This window comes from Hippocampus guttulatus, chromosome 9, assembly GCF_054856545.1.
Source record: "Hippocampus guttulatus isolate MCC_2025c chromosome 9, RoL_Hgut_1.0, whole genome shotgun sequence".
Classification (NCBI taxonomy): Eukaryota; Metazoa; Chordata; class Actinopteri; order Syngnathiformes; family Syngnathidae; genus Hippocampus; species Hippocampus guttulatus.
Genome location: NC_141269.1, coordinates 14226240 through 14249244, shown reverse-complemented (window position 1 = coordinate 14249244; position 23005 = coordinate 14226240). Strand labels below are relative to the sequence as shown.

Here is a 23005-nt window from a genome sequence, read left to right as displayed (position 1 = left end):
CAGTGCACTAGTGTTTCTAATTATTTGTATACAGGGCACGTTAGACACGTCTATGTGTAGTGCAGTTGCAGATCATCACCACGTCAACAAACATATTGACATAACAGAATGAATATCTGGCAGTGTGAACGAAAACATCATACAGCATCATCTTTGTAATGGCAGAATAATATTAAATCTCAGATGTACCAATTGAAATGTCATGTTTTTTTGCCAAATCCCCCAGTAAAATGTGCAAATCAAATGCACAGTACAATATTTTGCAATTCGAATACATCTTTTGACAGTTCGCTATTTAATGAACCCGCAATCGTGATACCGATGAGGACCCAAAGAGGAAAATTAGGCTCAAGCGCGCCCTCTAGCGTAGTAAATAACTCGCACTGAAACTCAGTTCCAAATTGTATTTACCTGTAATGCGATGGCAGATTAATTAAAACAGCCACAGATAAAATCCACAAGACGCGTACAATTTCACATACGGCTGAAACACATTACAATATCAACCAGAAAACAAAAAATGCCTTGGAAACACGCAGATAGACACGTCTGTTCGTATGTTTTTTTTAAAAACCATGATTTGTTAGCAATAACACATCGATAACATTTTAGGGTTAGGGTTCGAGTGTGAGGAACAAGTAATAGTTGGTCCCGATTACTAAAACTGATCATGATGCAGACAAAAGAAACTGATTTTATGACAACTGCACTAATCCTTCTGTTTTCATTTTCCAAACTGTCCAATTAACAGCCAGGCACCAATAATTTAAGGGGTCGCTAAAAATAATGGTGCAGCATTTCACAAAAGTGAGTGGACACTTAATGTTTGACATGACATCCTTTCATTGGACAACACTGAAGAAATGACCCTTTGAGAAAATGAAGTCAGTGTACAGCTGGTATTACAGTGTAAATGTATTGTTCCCTTTAAAATAACTAAATACAGACATTAAAAGCTCATCTCATTGCAACAAAAGTGAGAACGTGAAAATTCCCAAATTTGAGCCCATGTAGTCATTTCCTCTCCCTGGTATTATGTGGCTCATTTGTGTTGCAAGGTCTTAGGTGTGAATGGGGAGCACTTGTGTTAACTTGATGTTATTCTCATTCCCTCTCAAAGGAATGTCAATCTTGCGCCTCTTGATAAAGAACTCAGAGGATCTCAAACAACCCAAAAATTGTCGCTGAACATAGGCCGAGGCAGTAAGAGAGAGCTGCAGCCACGGTGGTCAAGACCACCACAGAGAGGCTAAACAGGACAGGTTTTACAAAGAATAGGCCTCACCATGAACAACCACAGGAGTTGAGTGCAAGGAGCAACGGTACTGGAGTCTAGGGCAGGATTGCGCAATTCCGGTCCTGGTGTGTTGGACCATGAGACATAAAAAACACACAGAACACCGGCCCTCGAGGACCGGAGTTGCTCACCTCTGGTCTAGAGCAACTGGAAAGGGTTATGGGTTAAAAATGAGACATTACACAGTTATCCTTGATTTCACGATGGGTGAATACTCTCACAAAGCTTAAGGCGGTCCAACAAATACGAGTGACTTTTTTATTGGCAGGGTAGTGTACATCTGCCTGTCTCCAGCAATCAGTTAAGTGGTTGCTAACACTGCAAATGGGGAATAAACCCATTACATATATAGTACTGTACTGTCATCCTCTACTCTCTTAAAAGAGTCAAAGCAAACGTGTTTTGTTCAGTACCCCGAGAGTGTGGAGATTGTTGGGTACAATTTACGTTGAGTCATGCATTTCTCTCTTTCGATGAACAGCGAGTTGGATTTACACATAATGTCCTTCTCGAGTGCCATGCGGGTGTCCTCCAGGTGGGACAGCGAGCTGCGGGCATCTCTCAGCTGCTGCTGCAGAGATGCCAGGGTGGCATCAATCTCCCTCACCTCCCCTTCCAAGCTGTACTCAGGCAGGAAACCGGATGTGAGAGAAAGCAAAATTGTCTGTGCATGTGTGTGTGTGTGTGTGTGTACCTGATTTGAGGTTCGTCCCTGCAGAGGTCCATGTTGGGTCTGTGATAGCGGCGGTACAGCCTGGACTCAGCCACTCTCTGCGGGGCATCTTTGTCATCGATGGCCTTCTGCAGAGCCACTATATTCCTCTCCTGAGCGCCAATCTGCTCCAGGGTCTGCACACGCACATGCCTTCATATTATCACATCACAACTCTAGACACTACACAAAACTGGAGTCAAACAGTATTCAACTGTGGCACGCACATCTGGAGCGCCTCAGAATCAATAAAAACCTAATAACGTGACAAAAATAGAGCACATGGAAAGAAACGACATCACAATCACCAGAGATGCTGATTATGAAATGTATTCAAGTATTCAGATTGTTAAACACGTGTTTTGCTCATTCAAATTGGCTGTAACAACTAATGGTCAAACCAACCAGAGGTGAAATGCTGACGTCACCGATAACCAGCGAGCAAGCCCCTCTGAGTTGTGTGATTTGTGAAAGAAAGAGTCCCATGGCAATTTATAGATCAAAATAAATCTCAAAATGCATGGAACAAATATTAGAATTGGAAGTGTAAATGTAGGTTAGTGCTTCTGATATAGTTTAGACCAGCAAAGAAGTCTTTAATGGCCCAGCCTGCCCACTACAGCCAAAACGTCTCAGTGTGTTCTTGTTTCTCAATGTGTGTGTTTTCGTGTGTGTTGACCTGCTTGAACTGCATCTCGAGCTGAATCTTGGCATCCATCTGTTCCGCACAACGCTGGAGGAAGGCTTGGTCCACGTTGGAGCATTGGACTCTTAGGTCCTTCGTGGTGTCCAGTAGCACCTGCTGCACCAGCTCACTGATGCGCAACACATACACACAAAAGTTAGCACCCCAGTGATGTTGTTTGTTGTGGTCCAAACCGTCTGATTAAAACAATGCTCCAGCCTGAGATCCTTAGAGGCCTTTTCCTCCCGGAAGGCCCTGTGAAGGTTGTCTTGTGTGAACTTAATCCACGAAGGGACATCAGACATCCTGTAAGACCAAAGGAGCATTTGTGGCTGTGTTCACTTCTGGTCAGTGGTTAACTCTATGCACTGTATTACTCACTGTTTCAGCATAGCGGCTGTAATAGGGTAGTGCTGTGTGTCTGTACTCTTGTCGGTGAATCTTCCACATTGGAGGTCCAAGGCATAGGCTTCATACTTATCTGACCAGTCAAACTCCAATGCCTGCTTGGTATCTCTGTTCAATCTGATAGACAAGGACGAGAAAATCAAAGTCCCTCCATCCATTTTCCGATCTGCTTTATCCTCACAAGGGTTGCGGGGGGTGCTGGAGCCTATCTCAACTGTCTTCAGGCAGTAGGCGGGGGACACCCTGAACTGGTTGCCAGCCACTCGCAGGGCACACATAGACAAACGACCATTCGCACTCACAGTCAGAGCTAGGGACAATTTTGAGTGTTCATGGCATGCATGTTTCTGGAATGTAGGAGGAAAGCGAAGTATCCGGAGAAAACCCACGCGGACACGGGAGGAACAGAATGAAAGTTATTTCAGAATTTTTTAAAGAAGCTCAACAAAGATATTTGAAATGTATAATGTTCATCAAGTCTAGCGGGAACCACCAAATGACCCACGCCACTTTGTTTGGTACATTACATTTCATACAAAGTAGTGAATTCACACATCCACGTTGGATTGCTCTTGTCCACATTAAGGGACTGGTCACCCAACCATTGTCATGGCAGATTGAAAAAAAAAAAAAAGGAACGAGGTGGGCCAGCTCATACTGATAAAGAAATAGAATGTTAGCATACAAGCCCCCAAAAAGCATATGCTCAAATGTCAGATAGTGTGAGCCACAGGCTCACGTGTGGCTGTGTTGCCAACGGTTGACTTTCCCTGAAGTGTCTCCGTTATGTGGACGTACGTACACACCGATATAACAACAAGCAAGGTGATGAAGCGGACGAGCCCACTAACTTGCGATATCCCGCGGCGCCAATTCTTATAGGAGTCTTTGGGAGCTTGTTAGTTCATGAGCTAGCTGGCAGGTAGGACCTCTCATCGCTGGATTTTTAATGCGGCCCCTCGGATATGAGAGGCTTTACGCAGGTATATTTTCACAGCTCAAACATAAAGGGATATATGAAGACATAAGAAATATTTTAGAGGGTGGTATGATTGACCGTTGTGTTACATATGCATCCCATAATCCGGGAGGACAGGTGCGTAACATGACCTCAAATTAAAGAGATGCATTCAGGGTTTAGAACTCACTGGGGAAATGTGGCTTTCGTGGACGGGTGCATTGCTGAGCATCACGACTGGAAAGCTATTTGATGTGGGGAACAGCGTTTGCCCAGCACTGCCCGCTAGCTACAGAGCGCTCATTGCTCAACTGCTGGGGATGGTAGTCAGTGATTTGATCGCATGGTTGGTTCAAGTGCGATATTCCTTTTTTTTTTTTCCAAACAGCCAATTATGATGGGGGGGGGGGGGGGGGGCTTAGCCCCACAGTATTGAATCATTTGCAAAATAAATGTTCAAAAATTTAAACTAGGCAAAAAATGTCTGATCATTCTTATAGTTTAGGATCAGACCAGGTGATTTCTTTAAGGTGTGTCCCTCTAGAAGCTCGAGAGAGTACAAACTTTACAGCCTTTAGAAAGTTGGTGGTGATAAAACATTTTCCCTATTAGATTACTGTACAGTAATAGTGAACAGAACGTGATACTCACTTGATCTGAGTAGCAACTTGGTCTATGGTTCTCTTGAGAAGGGCTTGGACATTCCTAATCAAGTCGACTTCCTATTTGAACGCACAAATGTGACACATAAACCATTTGTGCTGCCATGTCAGAATCAGGGTTGACAGATGTTACTCAAACTATATTCACATTAGGACTGATTCTTTAACCAATCAGATTTCAATTTGCCACAGAGGGTCAGCGAGCTGGTTCACAATATCAGCATTTGCCTGTCCTCTGATTGGTTGATCAGACCGAGCCAAGGTTGACAAGGAAAAGACATTTATAGCGAGCTGCACACATAGTTACGATTAATAATAAGCCTTTCTTGTGAGTATGATGTATCACATTTTCTCCATCCATCATGATTTGAGCCGCCAGTCGTCACGAGGGTCGCGGGTGTGCTGGAGCCTATCTCAGCTGTCATTGGGTAGCCTGAACTGGTTGCCAGCAAATCGCAGGCTATACATAAATGAACAACAGCCATCCACACTCAAAATCACACTTAGGGACAATATAGTGTTTCATTAACTTGTATTTTTGGAATGTGGGAGGAAACCCCGGAGTACCCGCAGGAAACCCACGTAGGCACAGGGAGAACTTGCAAACTCAACACAGTACGGCTGGAGGTCAAAATCGAATCCCAGAACTCTGCATGGCGGTGAGGCGGACGTGCTAAAACCAGTTGCCCACCGTGCCACCCCATCATCCAATCCATTTTCCAATCCGCTTATCCTTAACCACATTTATACTTTTAAAAACACATTTAAACTTATTTATAGACACGGTAAATGTATTTGAGCACATCCGCAAAATAATATGAAAATAAAATGCATCGAGTATGGCGTACATAGATTGAATTGCCTGTAAAAGGGTGACGCGTGACATCAGCGAGTCTGCGTGTGAGGGTCTCGGCGTGAGCTGTGGCTGACAGCAGTCCTTGTATGTGTGTGCTCATTGTGTTTGTGTGTTTTACTGTTCTCCTCACCTTCAATAGAATACACGGCGATAAAAGTAATGTACACGTAAATTATGTGCCCTGGCTCAATATTTTGGGAAAGATTGTTCTGAGTGCATTGTGCTAACCTTGAGCAGTTCCTCTTCCACACAGTCCCGGACCAGGTCTGGTCCCAGTCGTCGGCTCCTGCATGTCAGGTTGTCGACGGCGATGGCGAACGGAGTCTCGGTGGCGTCCAGCGCCCTCTCCAGCCTCATCTTGAGCGCCTGTAGCGCCGTCGTGTCGGACAGCAGCCGGCCGATGTGCTCCTGCAGCTCCGACTTCCAGCGGTGGATGTCCTGCAACCTCTCTCCCAGCAAGCGGGTCCCGTCGGTCTGAGTCTGCACAGTGGTGGCCTCGGTGTCCTTGCGCAAGACCCTGGACTCTTCCTGGATGGTCTGGGCCGTAAAGTGGTCGGCGCCGGCCTGCTGGAGGAGGCTGCGGTATCCGGAGAACCACTCGGCCGGGGTGTATTTAGCGGAGCGGAAGCCCGCGGTAGCTAAGACCGAGGGCGGCTCTAAAGGGGCCCCTTGCTCCTGCCGGAGCCCCTGAGCCACCGCTCCGCCATCATAGTGTGGCTTTGACACTAACACCTCCGCGCTCATTTTCTTACAACGACTAAAACAGTTCAAATAGAGTAAAAGCAGCAGTGAGCAATTACATAAGTGACACAAAGTAGTGCAGCATATGGAGTGTTTGTTTATGGTTGCCTGGATACAACACACAACTCTGGTAACTTGAGGAGAGTGTAACCAATTTACAAAATGTGTGTAGGATTTTTAAATTATTCAAGTGCATCTAGTATGATGTCCCTATGTTCCAAAGATATGCCATTTTCTGACCTGCACATTATTTGCTTTGCCCGGGAGGAAGCCATAACTAGTGGTTCAGTCATGAAGTCAGCCACAATGAATCCAAAAATGTGTGGAGGGAGAGAGGAAATTAAATAGGAGGAATAAATACATAAACAAATAAATAAATACATGAACGAATGAATGAATGACTCTCATTGGGATCTGACGACTTTTTCTGCCTTTTCCTACGACGCCGTGTAACAGAGCCTTTTTGGAAATTCGTTCTGCTATGTGTTGTATATGTGTAATCTGATCTCATCCCATCATCCAAATAGAAGCCTTTGTAGCACGCCGATCGACGATTTGGACTCGTCAGGTATGCAATGTGGACCGTTCAATATGTAGATGTCTTTTTTTTTTTTAGATAAAGTTTTACAAAAGATGCCGAAAGTGGATAGTTATAGTGATTTGCCGCTAGATGCCGTCGTTGACCAACAAACAGTACTAGACATATGTTACTTGTTTTAAGAGGGAGCCCCAAACGTTCATTTTGAAAAGATACAGAACTCGGCCACCCCGCAGTGGCCGAAGCAAAACTGCGCATTGGGGCATACGCAAATAATATTAATGATTGGTCGGAGTTCATGCAGCGGTGTGATATTACAAGAGAGAACTGCAGTTAATTAGCATTCCTACAAGCAATGATACAAAATTTTATCCGGCCTACTAAAACTAATAAAAAGTATCCAGGAGCCAAGCATTTACTGTAAAGGTGACATTATTTTTTGGGTTTCAAAAATCAGTGACAGTGATGAGTAAAAATTATATTTGTAGTGCAAAAACAACAATAATGTTCAGTTTACCCCCCCCCCCCCACTTAAGATATCCAGATATATACCTTGAAATGTGAAAAACGAATTTTGAATAAAATAAACAAGAAAACAACACGGCTGCGTTGCTACGGTTTTGCAAATACTAAAATTGGAATGATGGATGACAAGCTAATATCTAATAATGTAACTGAATAGTACCATTTAAAACAACATGACAAAAATATTTTTTTAATTTGAATAATTAGACCTGAACACAGTATAAAAAACCCCACAGCTCAGTTTTGTTCACTGTACACCGTTCGTAACTTTGACATGTCGATTACAGTATTTGCAACTGTTTATAATTCCCTCAACCTTGACTAAGGCTCCCATCTGAAGAAAAACAATCCCAAAACATGATGCTGCTACCAACATGCTTCCCTCCAGTTTTGGTGACTTTTGGAATTAAGGCCAGAAAGTTGAACTTTTGTTTCCCACAGGTGTTTGGGAGATTTTGTTATTGGCATAAAATGCAAGGTTGTCCAGACTGTTTTTTCCCTTTAAAAAAAAATCCACTTCATATAGGCTTTTATACTGAGTTATTCAGCCCCCAGCAAAATTTATTACTGGCCCATTCCAACACACTTGCACACTTGGAATACCCTGCAACATTCTGTGGAAGTTGATCTCAAGTTAAGTCTTTGCATTTGTCAATATGTGGTTCTCAGAGACCCAATGGAAACCAGACGTATATACTTACAGGCTAAAATATTTTGCCACCTTTTAAAACTGCTGACCCAGTCATGCCCTGGCGGGTGCATCTTAAACTCGCACGGTCGTGTCGGTGGTACACCAGGAGCATGCGCTGATATTTTCCCTGATCTCAGCCATTCCCTGGCCTCTAGCTGACCACACAGCTGTGTCTTTCACATACTCCAAGTCTAACTGTTTCCATTCCTCACACACGCAAAGGTTAGCTGTCAGAACCCTGAGCAGAGGGATAAGTGTGTCCCAAATTAGGAAGGATGCAAAGGGGAGCTGGGCTTGTTGCCAGGGGGAAATTGCCAAGGGTGGGCGCAGGCCAGCTGGTGCTTGTTTATCTGCTTGTTGACATGTGAGCAATACACAAGACACTTGTGCCCCAAAGTTTTCTTAAACAACAAGCCAGGGCTAACTGACCCTCACGCCCAAATATGAAGCAGAGTAGGGTGTCATACAGAGATAATCCTCTCAAGTCTTCAGGGCCTTCCTCCAACCTTCAGACTATGTTATGTCTATTCTTGGTTGCTTCCTGTCACTTGTCTTCGCACCTTGTTACATTTACTTGATGACTAGAAAACCATATGACCATAAACTGTTTACAATCCTCCAATAAGTATTGGTAATTGTAATAATTACCAATACATAAACTCAATATCAAATGTGTTTAAAGTAACTATAGTGAGACCAACCAATTACCTGGGTCTTTTCACGTTTTTATCCTCTTGATCCTTTTCAGTATCACAATACTTTCTCGAAAGTCAGATACAGTCTATGACACATTGTATGTCCAGGGGTATCCAAAGTCTGCTCCACAGGCCATTTGCTGCCTGCTGTCATTTTTTTATTTTTTTTTTTAAGCAGCCACCGGCACAAGTGCCGAATATAACTTTTGACCCAGCCGGCAGGACTACTTAAAAAAAATAGCAAAGGAGTGAAAGGGTGAAGTGTGGGTGTCGAATTTGGGGTGGGTTGGAAAACTCACATCAGCCACTGGTGAGACACCCCTGACTTGGTACTATCAGGAACATTTTGGAGTACCGCAAAGGTCTTTATACAGCCCCATTGAATAGAGATCATTTAGTCTCAGGAGAAAAGAAATGGTTTGCTTTTCATTCTGCTGCACGTGGAGATCTGCTGCAGATGGGCCGATCCATTTGGGTGGGAAATGGGGTCACGGACCACCCGAAATCCTAAAATATACTATTTGCTTATCACCTGTAACAGAAAGCTATGATGTCAAATTTTCTAAATACTATTTTTTTACATATAAAAAAGATTTTAGCGTTTAATAAATTAAAGTTTCAGAATGTCAAAGTGGCCACTGCTTCATTTCATATTTTGCATTGCCTGGAGGAAAAAGTTTGGGCACATTCAATTTACAAAAAGCATTGATCAAGCTCATAAGTAATCCCACAGCAAAGGTGTTTTGCAAATGTGGCTGCATGGTAGTTGAATGTTTCAGGGCAAGACTCACCATTTTCTTTAGGATTTGCTTGTGCAGAGGTCATGCAGGCTTGTGTTGCTGGAGAAAAACAAAACCAAACAAAAACGGCGTGATTTCCTACTAAAAATCACACGTTAGCAGTTACTTTGCTTGTGGCTAACAAGTAAACAGTCGTTGCTGAACGACGATATGCCTTGTCACGAATTCAATTCTAATTCAGATTCATACACAAAAGGCCTTTCATGAGCCCCGAGGGTAGAAAACTGTTTCGGAAAATCAAATTGTTTAATTCACTGTTACACGCAAGGAATGAAGATGCCATAAAGTTTTATTGCCGCTCAGTCAATTTACAACAAGTTTATTTTTGTGCATTTTGGTACTTGCTCAACTGATATGATGTATTTCATATTTATCAGACGCGTGTAAATGACCAAGTCAGTTCACGTGTTCAAAAAAACGGTCTGAAAACATGTCGATCAATTTAAAGAAAGTTATTTTCTGTAAATATAGACACTTTGCAAAAACACATACGCCATCAAGACTCACAGAGCTGCATATTGTACACTTCTGAAAGAAGATAGGTTTTTTTGGGGTTTTTTTTTTTTTTTTACAGGGAGCTTTTTACAAAGCAAACTTTCAATTCAAGAATGATCGAACAAAGTATCACCTTGAGGAAAATATCATCAACTTCTTAAAATAATGGCCTAAGTCAGGGGTGGGCAATTATTTTCCCGGGGGGGCCAAATGAGAAGCAGAAAATATTGTGGAGGGCCGGGCCAAAAGTTAGAAATAGAAAATAAAGAAGATAGCACAATGTCTTTGTATGCCAGTAATAATGTAACATTCTCCTCCACCATCACACTCAGCACCGGTTCTCCTCAAGGATGTGTACTGAGCCCCCTGTTGTTCACACTCCACACATTTAACTGTGACAAGTTTTTAACATGATAACAATCAAACCATTCTAGGAAATGTTCATTTACTCGAGCCACAAGCAATTCACTCTGAGCATGGAAATTGCCAGAATCGGACTGAGTAAGAATCACTTCCTTGTTTTTCAAAGTCTCGTAGATTTGAGTCTTTCCAACTCCAGGCGTCTCCTGAATGTTTCGTACTTTGTTACCCGCTTCGTTTAATCAGATACATATCACTTTCCCTTCCATGGTCATTACTCTCTCCCTCTTTCTTCGTCTTCCCCTCCCTCCCTGTGCTCTGCAACTTGAAGTAACTGCGCCGCCTGGTGTTGAAATACCTGTCATTAAAAGTCCAAACGAAATGAATGCAATCAAACCTTAATTGTGCACCAATCTTCGGCGGGCCGGATTAAAAAGACCAACGGGCCGGATCCGGCCCGCGGGCCATAGTTTGCCCACCCATGTCCTAAGTCATATTTTCACTTTTTTTTTTTTTTTTTGCCTGAAACATCTCAGGACGCTGACCAGTGGCCATCTCTGCTATAATCAACCACATCCTTAGAGATCCTTCAATTGTACCCCAGAAATTAAATTAGGAATAAATATAATACTATACTCAATATTTGTTTTAGTTTTTCATGTTTTCTGAAAAAAATACACCCTAAAAACATGATTCGAGCCATTATTTTAGGAAGGCCAGTAAGTAAGTTAGTGCTTCATATCTCACATTTCAACGCTCAACGATTTACAAATTCTCATGGTGATACAACCACTGACAGCATTATATTCAAGTCCAAATTAATTTGATTGGTAGCTATGATGACAGCGACATTCAATGCTTCAGTGACTGGAGGTGCAGTATACATACATGAGCTAAGGATGTTGGATTTCCTTTAGCACAGTCCATGTGTTGTTTGATCAAGCAAGCTGGATTTTTTAAAAAATTTGATAATTGGTTAAGTATTAAATATTCTTGCAAGGACGTTCCCTTAAATAGGAATTCGCGCAAGTTCTAAAAATGAATGAACAGATGCCCATTCACGATGCTAGAAAAACCGGATAGCAATTTAAAATATTTCTTAATACCACATGGAAAAGTTTTGACCATCTCTGTCCAGTCTCCCCATATCATGTCATATGCTGACTTTATCTCGGCTATTCCATTTGATTCCCTTGGAACCAGATGACGAAACACCACCGTTGCCATCAAGAAGTCACGAGTTTTGCAGGTGACTAAGACTTGACGGAGGGCCACTGTTTACAGTTTTGCTGCACAGCAACAATATAAGGTTGTAGATCCCACACAGGTGGTACTCGGCGTATCTCCGTGACAGACTTGAAAGGTGACCTCCATTCTCAAGCTTTCAGGCGGTAACACTTTGCATTCCCTCAGTCAGCGTCAATGTGACAAGGGTTGGTTCCTGCTCTCCGAGCTCTGACGTAAAGCGTTAAGAAGTCCTTGTAACGTGGCGCGCAGCCAAGCCACGCTTCACCAAAATGGACCGAGCCGGTCAAAAGGTACTCATCCCCTCCGTGGGGAACGCCACACTTTGTGGGAACGTTGACGCTCCCTGTCCAGCGCCGCACTCGAGCCCCGCCACCGACAAACAGCACGTTCTTCTGGTGGAAGAGCCGATTCAGAGTCAGCTGCGCCTGAGAGTGTTCGCCGGTGATCGACGGCTCGCCTTGAAAGACGCCGCTGCCCGCTAGAGACGACAGAGACATTTTATTTACGGTGCATCAATGTTGGCTGGTGTGTGCAGTGTGGGGATGAACAATGAATCAAATTCTAATCTACATTGAAATGTCATAGAATGTAGTTTCCAAATCACAAAGGCTGCGGTGCTGAGGAAAAAAAAAATACTTCATTTCAGTCGGTCTTTCGGCATTATTTTGTATTTTTTTTAAACAAGTGTATTTTCGTGGTTTATTATATAGCGTATCGATACATTCAGTGCTTAGAAAGTGCAGCCCACAAATTTCTCTCTCCCTCTCTACCTCCCTCTCTCTCATTTTTTTAATACCCTGTGATATTTTGGTTTAGGACTTGGTGACCACGCTCAACTTACTATCCTCTCATATCAAATCAATTTTTAACATTCAAATACATTGAAATGCCATTGATCCTTTCCAACCCCAAATCCACCAAAATGTTTGGTTACATTTTTGATAAAAACTGCTTTGTATTTAAAAAAGAAAAAAGAATATCAAGAAATGAAATGTTTTCATAAAACATTATACCATCGTGTATTGTCGTATTTGAGTGATTTTAGGGATTGGCCGGTTAGTTCAGAGTGAGCATTTGCTCTTGGCACTGTTTTCATTTTGTATTTGTGTGTGTGTCCCTTTCATGAACAGATGCTAGTGGTTCTTGGTGCGTCATTATCACATGCAAATTTTTTTTTCTTAACAAAGCTGAGTACTCAGACACTCACAAACAACAATATAAAAAAATATATTGGTTGTCTCAATGATTTTTCATATGGTGTGTGTGCATCTAGTGTTTGTATTTACCAAAGTCACTGATACAGACAGCCAAGAGGACTTCTTCATCCGAACACGGTTCACATGTGACTATGGTAGAAAAAAGGAAAGCGGTATTAGCATCTCATTGTTCCCAACTACAACATAAGGCGCCTCACTGTGTGGTTGTGGTTCTTTGATTGGGTACTTAACGGATGGACATTTGGGAGAACAACATCATACGTCCTCCCATGCTGCCAAGCTGCCTCACTTTTATGGGTGGCCTACCTAAAATGCTCTGATCTGAGGGGCATCTGCTCTTGATTGACAGCTGAAGGACGATTGTGCTTGACTCTTGTGCTTGACTCTGAAATGACCTTTTGATTGGCCTGTTTATTTTCACAAGTCTGGCTGAGACGAGATGGCGGGGGGCAGGGGAGTCATTCATGCTAGGTGAGATGGCTGAAACGGGCAAAATGGCCTCTCGCACACAAAACCACCCAATTTTGTCCTGTCACCTTCGCTCACATCACTGACTAGACAGGCCTGCGCGGAGCAGATTAACATCGCATTAGAGATGATCACCGACAAATTGAGGACAACTACATAATAACGGACTTTGTGAAAACTAACACGTTCTTGACTTGTGACAGCTGTTTTTGTGACTTGTGTCGACAATGAATTTCATGGTGCAAACTCATCAAAGCGAATTGGGCCCTCTGCAAAATCTCTTATTGTGTGCTGGAACACAAACATTCAACTAATACTTTTGTGCATCAAAAAATGTGTTTTTTAAATGTTCAGTAATAACATCGTAGCCCAAAAGGGCCAACCTCAGTGAGCAAACACTAAATTTGACTCAGTCACGTCCATCCATCCATCCATCCATCATCTACCGCTTATCCGGGGCCGGGTCGCGGGGGCAACAGCTTTAGCAGGGAAGCCCAGACTTCCCTCTCTCTAGCTACTTCTTCCAGCTCTCCCCGGGGGATCCCGAGACGTTCCCAGGCCAGCTGGGTGACATAGTCTCTCCAGCGTGTCCTGGGTCTTCCTCGGGGTCTCCTCCCGGTGGGACATGCCCGGAACACCTCACCAGGGAGGCGCTCAGGGGGCATCCGAATCAGATGCCCAAGCCACCTCATCTGGCTCCTCTCGATGTGGAGGAGAAGCGGCTCGACTCTGAGCCCCTCCCGGATGACCGAGCTTCTCACCTTATCTCTAAGGGAGAGCCCGGACACCCTGCGGAGAAAACTCATTTCGGCCGCTTGTATCCGGGATCTCGTTCTTTCGGTCACGACCCATAGCTCGTGACCATAGATGAGGGTTGGAACGTAGATCGACCGGTAAATTGAGAGCTTCGCCCTTTGGCTCAGCTCCTTCTTCACCACGACAGACCGATACAACGTCCGCATCACAGCAGACGCTGCACCGATCCGCCTGTCGATCTCCCGCTCCCTCCTGCCCCCACTCGTGAACAAGACCCCAAGATACTTGAACTCCTCCACTTGGGGCAAGATCTCCTCCCCGACCCGGAGGGGACACTCCACCCTTTTCCGACTGAGGACCATGGTTTCAGATTTGGAGGTGCTGATCTTCATCCCAACCGCTTCACACTCGGCCGCGAAATGCTCCAGTGAGAGTTGGAGAGCCCCGTTTGAAGGAGCCAACAGCACCACATCATCTGCAAAAAGCAGGGATGCAATACTGAGGCCCCCAAAACGGATCCCCTCAACGCTTCGGCTGCGCCTAGAAATTCTGTCCATAAAGGTTATGAACAGAATCGGCGACAAAGGGCAGCCTTGGCGGAGTCCTACCCCCACTGGAAACGATTCCGACTTACTGCCGGCAATGCGAACCAAACTCTGACATCGGTGGTATAGTGACCGAACAGCCCGTATCAGGGGGTTCGGTACCCCATACCCACGAAGCACCCCCCACAGAACTCCCCGAGGGACACGGTCAAACGCCTTCTCCAAGTCCACAAAACACATGTAGACTGGTTGGGTGAATTCCCACATACCCTCGAGGACCCTGCTAAGGGTGTAGAGCTGGTCCACTGTTCCACGGCCGGGACGAAAACCACACTGCTCCTCCTCAATCTGAGGCTCGACTTCCTGACGGACCCTCCTCTCCAGCACCCCTGAATAGACCTTACCAGGGAGGCTGAGGAGTGTGATCCCTCTGTAGTTGGAACACACCCTCCGGTCCCCCTTTTTAAAAAGAGGGACTACCACCCCGGTCTGCCAATCCAGAGGCACTATCCCTGTTGACCACGCGATGTTGCAGAGGCGTGTCAACCAGGACAGCCCCACAGCATCCAGAGCCTTGAGGAACTCCGGGCGGATCTCATCCACCCCCGGGGCCTTGCCACCGAGGAGCTTTTTAACCACATCGGTGACTTCAACCACAGAGATAGGAGAGCCCACCTCAGAGTCCCCAGGCTCTGCTTCCTCCAAGGAAGGCGTGTTGGTGGAGTTGAGGAGGTCTTCGAAGTACTCTGCCCACCGATTCACAACGTCCCGAGTCGAAGTCAGCAGCGCCCCATCCCCACTGTACACAGTGTTAGTGGTGCACTGCTTCCCCCTCCTGAGACGTCGGATGGTGGACCCAGAATTTCCTCGAAGCCGCCCGGAAGTCGGCTTCCATGGCCTCACCGAACTCTTCCCACGCTCGGGTTTTTGCCTCGGCGACCACCGAAGCTGCGTTCCGCTTGGCCAGTCGATACCCGTCAGCTGCCTCTGGGGTCCCACAGGCCATAAAGACTCGATAGGACTCCTTCTTCAGCTTGACGGCATCCCTTACTGCTGGTGTCCACCAGCGAGTACGGGGGTTGCCGCCACGACAGGCACCAACCACCTTACGGCCACAACTCAGATTGGCCGCCTCAACAATAGAGGCACGGAACATGGTCCACTCGGGCTCAATGTCCCCCGCCTCCCCCGGAACATGGGAAAAGCTCTGTCGGAGGTGGGAGTTGAAACTCCTTCTGACAGGGGATTCCGCCAGACGCTCCCAACAAACCCTCACAATACGTTTGGGTCTGCCAGGACGGACTGGCATCTTCCCCCACCAGCGGAGCCTACTCACCACCAGGTGGTGATCAGTTGACAGCTCCGCCCCTCTCTTCACCCGAGTGTCCAGAACATGCGGCCGCAAATCCGATGATACAACTACAAAGTCGATCATCGAACTGCGGCCTAGGGTGTCCTGGTGCCAAGTGCACATATGGACACCCTTATGTTTGAACAAGGTGTTCGTTATGGACAATCCGTGGCGAGCACAGAAGTCCAATAACAAAACACCACTCGAGTTCTGATCGGGGGGGCCGTTCCTCCCAATCACGCCCCTCCAGGTCTCACTGTCATTGCCCACGTGAGCATTGAAGTCCCCCAGCAGAACAAGGGAGTCCCCAGCAGGAGTACTCTCCAGCACACCCTCCAAGGACTCCAAAAAGGGTGGGTATGCTGAGCTGCTGTTTGGTGCATATGCACAAACAACAGTCAGGACCCGTCCACCCACCCGAAGGCGGAGGGAGGCAACCCTCTCGTCTACCGGTGTGAACCCCAATGTACAGGCACTGAGCCGGGGGGCAATGAGTATGCCCACACCTGCTCTGCGCCTCTCACCTTGAGCAACTCCAGAGTGGAAGAGAGTCCAACCCCTCTCGAGAGAACTGGTACCAGAACCCAGGCTGTGTGTGGAGGCAAGTCCGACTATATCCAGTCGGAAATTCTCTGCCTCACACACCAGCTCGGGCTCCTTCCCTGCCAGAGAGGTGACATTCCATGTCCCAAGAGCTAGCTTCTGCAGCCGAGGATCGGACCGCCAGGGTCCCCGCCTTTGGCTGCCGCCCAGCTCACATTGCACCCGACCCCTTTGGCCCCTCTCATGGGTGGTGAGCCCATGGGAAGGGGGACCCACGTTGCCTCTTCGGGCTGTGCCCGGCCGGGCCCCATGGGTGTAGGCCCGGCCACCAGGCGCTTGCCAACGAGCCCCACCTCCAGGCCTGGCTCCAGAGGGGGGCCCCGGTGACCCGCGTCCGGGCAAGGGAAACCTTGGTCCATATATTTTGCTCTTCATAAGGGGTCTTTGAGCCGTGCTTTGTCTGGCCCCTCACCTAGAACCTGTTTGCCATGGGTGACCCTGCCAGGGGCATAAAGCCCCAGACAACTTAGCTCCTAGGATCATTGGGACACACAAACCCCTCCACCACGGTAAGGTGACGACTCACGGAGGGGCTCAGTCACGTCCTGGTTTTGAAATTCAGTGGAAGGAGTCCTTTCACACCTACTTAAAGTATTGCGTTTTACTAGCTGAGGTGTGCTTTCATAAGTTTCAATATTTTTAAAGTATTCGGCAAGGGTAAAACGACATTGTGTATTATGTTTTTTTTTTTAAATTAGAGTTCTTTACATTGTTTCTATATATTGCATATTTTCACCTTTTGCGTGTGGGTCTGCATCACACATGATAAACTGCATATAACAAGGTGGAATTTTCTTACCAAAACCAGGGTGAAGGTGTGGGTACAAGTGCGCTCCGGGACCTCGGCTGGACACCAGTTCGTACTGGAAAGCCGTTATCCTCCGACTGATGTCTGCCTGGTGGACGGCCTCCACAAACAGAGCTCCGTCGGTGAGGCTGAAACAACGTATTTTTCTCTGCGGCTGGTCGCTCTCGGCCATCAGCAGCCTCAGATCGCCAGTGTGCTCCAAATACAAATGAGAACCCTTTTTTGAAGACACACAGCATTAGTGCATATGCTTCCTAATGGACATGCTTTGGACAGTGGTACCTTGATTAAAGTGTGCCCAGTTTACAAGGTTTTCAATTATGAGTCGTCGCCAAGTCTATTTTTTCGGGTTATGATGAAGCAAAAAATTTGCCTCATGAGTGAGCTTCAGACACCAAATAAATAACCATATGGCGCCAGCTTGTCAACATTTGGCCACCATCAGTGGTTACATGCACTGAAAAGTATTTATTGTGTTTTGTGCTTGTACTTTGCGTTATTAAAATACCCGCAGTAATTTGTCAAATTTCTTTTATCTAACCATGGGACCTCAAAAAGTGAATGTTGAGAAAGAAGCGGCGGAAGACGGCGATTGAATTAACCACACTTTCCACGGATCTAATCGACGAGATCGGGTTGGACGATAGTTTGCATTTTATACAAATGTTTTTCGATGGAACGTCGTAATTCATCATTGATCAGAGACGTGATTTAAAACAGCTCAGACAACATCATCTCATTTACCCCGGGGACACTCTAGTCATTGTATATGTTTGAGTTTGAAAACGAGTATATTCTTAGCCTTGTCGCGTGTTTGTGGAAGTTACGCCCCTGCATGCTCGATCATGTAGGTTTTCATGTTCTATTTGTGATTTATGTAGTTTCAATTAAAAAAAAAAGTTTCAGGTGACAAACTGACTCATGGAACCAATTCTTAATCTGATGTTCTACAATATGTGCAGTAAATAAATAAATTAGATACGTTGCTCCGTCTTGTGATTGGATCGGTGACAGACTCCCACAATCCTCCGTGTAAAGCCTAAAATTAATGCTTCAAATCATAAGCCAGGTGTATAGAGGAGTCAATTTGGATAATTTTCAGTTTAACAAGGTCTCTAAACAATTCATTGATTATCAAAAATAATTAGCAATTCAAATGATAATCAATGAGGTGTTGATAAATTGTTGCAACTCATCTGCACAGGTCTATTCTTCCCATTAAAAATATTACGTAAAATTTGTTGATTTTTTTATTTTTATTTTTTTAAATTGGCTGCAACAGATTAACTGCATCTCCATTCATTTCAGTGGGGAAAGTTGATTTGCAATGCAAGTGATCTAAATGGAAGCATGGCCACGGAACATATTAAACTGGTAAGTCAATGTACCACTGTCTCTAAAGTAAAGACACTACCTGCGAGTGATGCTGAGGTTTGATGCACACATGGAGACCTGCCATGTCTGCCGATGAGGGTTCTGTGTTTGGACGCAGGTTGACGATGATGGCACCAGTCGGGTATAGCCACTCCAGCGAGCCCTGGGAGCAGCGTAAATAGACCTGCTCCACATCTCTGCGATGCAACTCGTGGCTCAGACCGCTAAAAGAGAGAAGAAAAAAAAAACATTCCGTTCATGGGGCGTAAAGATAATGACAAAATTTCTCTCTTCTACTGATGTGGTCAGCATGCACCAGTAACCTCAACAGCCAAATGACAGGGGGTTATTAAGTTGTTAGAAGTCAGATAAAGGTTACAGAACCACATGTGAAGTCCTGCCTTGCATTCTTTTATAACTTTAGGAGGGAGACAACTTGGACAAGTGATCAAAGGCTCCATATGGTTTTATTTACTTAAGATAGGAACTGGAGATTAGACATTCCTGTGCTGGGCCCCGTGGATTGCATTTCAACATTTTAGATTAGCTAATTAGGTTTTCACAGAACATGTCAATCTAAAACAAGCACCACAGTTAGGGGCAGCTGTGCAAGATTTGATCAGAAGCAGATCCTCGATCCTCAAAGACAGATTTATGTTATATATTAGTCAGATCTAAACAAGCACGCAGAGACAAAACTCTGAGGTCTACATAAAGCCCATATGGACATTTTCTGTCCTTGGAGAGAGGCGGAAGAAGAAAAGTAACTCATTTGGGTCATTTTATATGCATATTGCACGGGGTGAATCTTGGCCAGAGAGAGATAATCTTCGTTGATACGTTTATAGCAGCACCATAAAGTGAGAGACAGAGCAATTAAAGCCATCACTTTGCAGATGGTGGCTACTTAATTAACCCGTGCTTCGACTTTTGGGCCACATTTTGTTTACTGGTGCGTTGTGGGTTTTTCTCACGTAAAGTATGTGCCTCGGCTCAATAAAAAAAAAATGGAAAGACTGCCCGCCAAAATCCACTTTAAAGAACAAAGAACGAAAACAAATCCCCTTTCATAAGCCTTGAATCGAGCAGCCTGCCCGTTCCATTGAAAAGCAGAGCGATACGCACATACGCCATACATGCCTTGAAAAAGACAAAACAAGCAAATGTGTAAATATTGAGAAATAAATGAACAACATAGCGAGATGAGTGAAAAGTTGAACTTGTGCTCGTCACTGCGCGCATCGTGTGTGTTTTGCTGGGCTCGACTCCATCCTTACCTCCCTCGCCAGCTGCACTGATCGCTGGAATACTGAGCTGCGGTCCACAAGGCCCGGTAGACAAGCGCCATCGTGACCCAGTGCAGTGCACTCCACGGCCGGATCATGCTGGCCTCCCGGATCCACTCCACTGTACTCTGCCGCTCCGAACCGCAAGAACCGAGCTCCACGTACGGTAGAACGATCGCGTCAACTACATGGCGGATTGCAGGCTCAAAAAGTTCGTGTGTCTGCTTGGTGGCGGCGTGTGCGCGCCACCCGCTCGTTTAAATACGTTTTCCTGCACGTGCACGGTGGGCGCGTGCCAGGACACGCGAGTACTCACGACAAGCCACGCCCACACCATCCCGTGACAGCAGTGCGCGTGTAACTGCAAAATTGTGTGTGGAGTTAGCAAAGTAAAAAACGACTCAGCACCAGGACCTGTTGACCAAAATACTCAAAACAAAAGTAGCTGTCTAATCGGATTAAGCCTATAACAGATACATTTTTTCAGATATTATCATCTAATGTAGCTTTTGTTTTCAGTTCACAACTTTAGCGGAGATGACAAAACTTGTTTTGATGGCATGAAAGCCTGAGACAGTGCTAACTAGGTTTTCCCTCTTCATAGGAGCACTATGAATTTTAATAAGAGGGAAAATATTGTGAGCGCAGAAGGATATTTTTGTTTCTTTTTCATTGTGCAGTTGTCCAATACCAATCAAAATTGGTATTGTCAGCAGAAAATCATTTTTTACTTTTGTACATCTTAGAGTCCTGTACTTTTTTAACTTTCACTTAAGAAAAGGACTTGAATCGGTACTTCTACAATTGTATCCCCCCCCCCCCACACACACACATGTATATGTACCTAGTGTGGCTAATTTTGCCACATCTGCTTTCAACCCAAATTAGACCAAAGTGTTTTACTTTCACCACTGAGATACCGGAAGGTGTTTTTGTTGGAATGTCTAGAATATTATGATTCCCAACCCATGTGTGATCATCAAAAATCATTCTCAGGTGTGGTGTGGGAAAGTATCCAATTTCATGTAATTCCGCCGGCAAAATAAGTAATCTTGGTTGTTGGTGGTCCAGTGGTTAGCGTGTCAACCTCACAGTGCAGAGGTACCGGTTCAATCCCAGCTCCGGCCTCCCTGTGTGGAGTTTGCATGTTCTCCCCGGGCCTTCGTGGGTTTTTTCCGGGTACTCCGGTTTCCTCCCACATTCCAAAAAACATGCATGCACTCACACCAAGGACACTCCAAATTGTCCCTACGTGTGAGTGTGAGTTTGGATGATTGTTCGTCTCTGTGTGCCCTGCGATTGGCTGGCAACCGGTTCAGGGCGTCCCCCGCCTAAGACAGCTGGGATCGGCTCCAGCACCCCCCGTAAGCCTTGTGAGGTTGAAGCGGATCGGAAAATGAATGAATGAATGGTTCATCCAGCTTTGCCTGTGACAGGCAGAACAAACATAGTAAATGGCTCTGTTGTGGTGGTGATTCCAGCCAAAAAGATGAAAATTGTGTGGATGTCCCAATATTTATGGACCTTGCAGTATGTCCTGTCCCCACCTAAATTTAGCGAGTTCTATGAGCCACACCACCCCATTAGAGTTTTGTACGACTGTGTAAACCCGCTGACTATGTCAAAATGTCTACTGTGAAATGTCATTCAAAAATACCAAAATACCTAATGACCTAAAACTTTTGCACGCTACTGTTTGCATATATTTTCATTGGGCGAACTACCACATGGAATGACACTAAATTAATGCGCAGGCAGGATGAGAACAGAAATTCAGTGATATGACAATTAACTATTAGCACTCAAATTGTACAGAGTACAGAAATTACAGATCTCAACACGATGAGTGGGGGGTGGGGGTGGGGGGGGCGGGGAAAGACACAAGGAAAAGTCACACGTGTGCTCTATACGCCTCTTCGGTTTTCCCGTGAGAAAACAGACGGAACGGCAAGCATGTTGCCCCCTTGTCACATTCCCACTGAGTGCCACAGCAATGAAGTGTGTTTCGAGAAATACCTCAAGACCACCGCACTGCCCTCGACACACACACACTTCCACTATTTCAAGGGGACATTCCTCTCAGCAGTATGGCGGACAGCAACTTTTATTTTTTTTCAGCCGACAAGATCAGACAACTATGTTCAATAAGGCCACGGATGTGTAATATCTTTCGTCTCTGAATCTGTTGCATCTGAATCTGTGTTTTCTTTCTTATCAGGCCCCCAAGATCTCAGTCAATCAAGATCTGAGCCATGCATGGTTGACTTTATCTTTTTCCATTGACATCTTTTTTTTCATGCTGTGCTATCATCTGTGGAGGTTGAAAAAAGTTACAAGCTTATTTTGACAAACAATAATAAAAAATAAAAAAAAACCAACAAAAACCTTTGTCACCTTTCCAGACTGTATAACTATTGTATCTCTCATCTCGAAGGATGTTGGGCCACAGTTCAAGTCCCACACAAGGCAAATGTAAAAATGGGAACTACTTTTTGGAGGGATATGAATCTGACCCTTTGTGTGGTATGCAGCACAAAATATATAGCAGAGTTGGATTGAATTTCCCCTTGAAGGATTCAAATTAAGTATAAAAAATGGAGGGGCGGGGGCAAATGATTCAGACTGATACTTTGATGACTGATGCTGCGATAGGAAAGTGAGTGTCATCCTACCACCACACCAGAGGAAGCTACTGATGTGTGCTTTGACCTCATCGGCTCCTTCACTGCAGTATAGAAAGTATTTGACCCGCTCCCATGTTCCACCTGGCCCGCTTCAAGCAGTCCCATGACGGGGAAACACTCCGTCTGTCCACACACTGCTTCCTGATGGTGACATACACACATGCATTCCTCAAGTCTCTGATTTCAACTTTCATGGCTCCAACTTCCTCCACGCTCACGCACAGCACACCCCCCTTTCCTTC

At 45.3% G+C, this 23005-nt stretch overlaps 2 protein-coding genes across 3 annotated transcripts; both read right to left on the bottom strand.

The window, feature by feature from the left end:
- Nucleotides 1–389: 389 nt before the first annotated feature.
- tekt4 (tektin 4) lies at nt 390–6373 on the bottom strand. Its single transcript, XM_086120705.1, has 7 exons — nt 5807–6373; nt 4712–4782; nt 3076–3219; nt 2914–3000; nt 2689–2824; nt 1992–2146; nt 390–1917 (listed from the first exon to the last, which is right to left on the bottom strand). The coding sequence occupies exons 1-7, from the start codon at nt 6320–6322 to the stop codon at nt 1704–1706; spliced, it is 1323 nt and encodes a 440-aa protein (XP_085976831.1). The 5' UTR covers nt 6323–6373; the 3' UTR covers nt 390–1703.
- Nucleotides 6374–9839: 3466 nt separating this feature from the next.
- On the bottom strand, nt 9840–20306 carry metrnlb (meteorin like, glial cell differentiation regulator b). Of its 2 annotated transcripts, XM_086120969.1 has the most exons (5): nt 20071–20306; nt 18834–19017; nt 17411–17636; nt 12958–13017; nt 9840–12149 (listed from the first exon to the last, which is right to left on the bottom strand). In XM_086120969.1, the coding sequence occupies exons 1-5, from the start codon at nt 20175–20177 to the stop codon at nt 11833–11835; spliced, it is 894 nt and encodes a 297-aa protein (XP_085977095.1). In that variant the 5' UTR covers nt 20178–20306; the 3' UTR covers nt 9840–11832. The 2 variants fall into 2 exon arrangements, with proteins under 2 accessions (XP_085977095.1, XP_085977096.1); XM_086120970.1 differs by lacking the exon at nt 12958–13017.
- Nucleotides 20307–23005: the final 2699 nt, after the last annotated feature.

Bases quoted from the DNA above. Each gene is read 5' to 3' on its own strand.
- metrnlb (XM_086120969.1), bottom strand. From the start codon at position 20,177: ATGATCCGGCCGTGGAGTGCACTGCACTGGGTCACGATGGCGCTTGTC. The intron at 17,637-18,833 runs GTAGTGTCTTTA...TCTTCAAAAAAG, and splicing joins AACCTCAGCATCACTCGCAG to GGTTCTCATTTGTATTTGGA. The intron at 13,018-17,410 runs GTAAGAAAATTC...TTTCTACCATAG, and splicing joins ACACCTTCACCCTGGTTTTG to TCACATGTGAACCGTGTTCG.
- tekt4 (XM_086120705.1), bottom strand. From the start codon at position 6,322: ATGAGCGCGGAGGTGTTAGTGTCAAAGCCACACTATGATGGCGGAGCG. The intron at 3,220-4,711 runs GTGAGTATCACG...CTTGTCTATCAG, and splicing joins CAAGTTGCTACTCAGATCAA to ATTGAACAGAGATACCAAGC. The intron at 2,147-2,688 runs GTCAACACACAC...GTGCGTGTGCAG, and splicing joins TCGAGATGCAGTTCAAGCAG to ACCCTGGAGCAGATTGGCGC.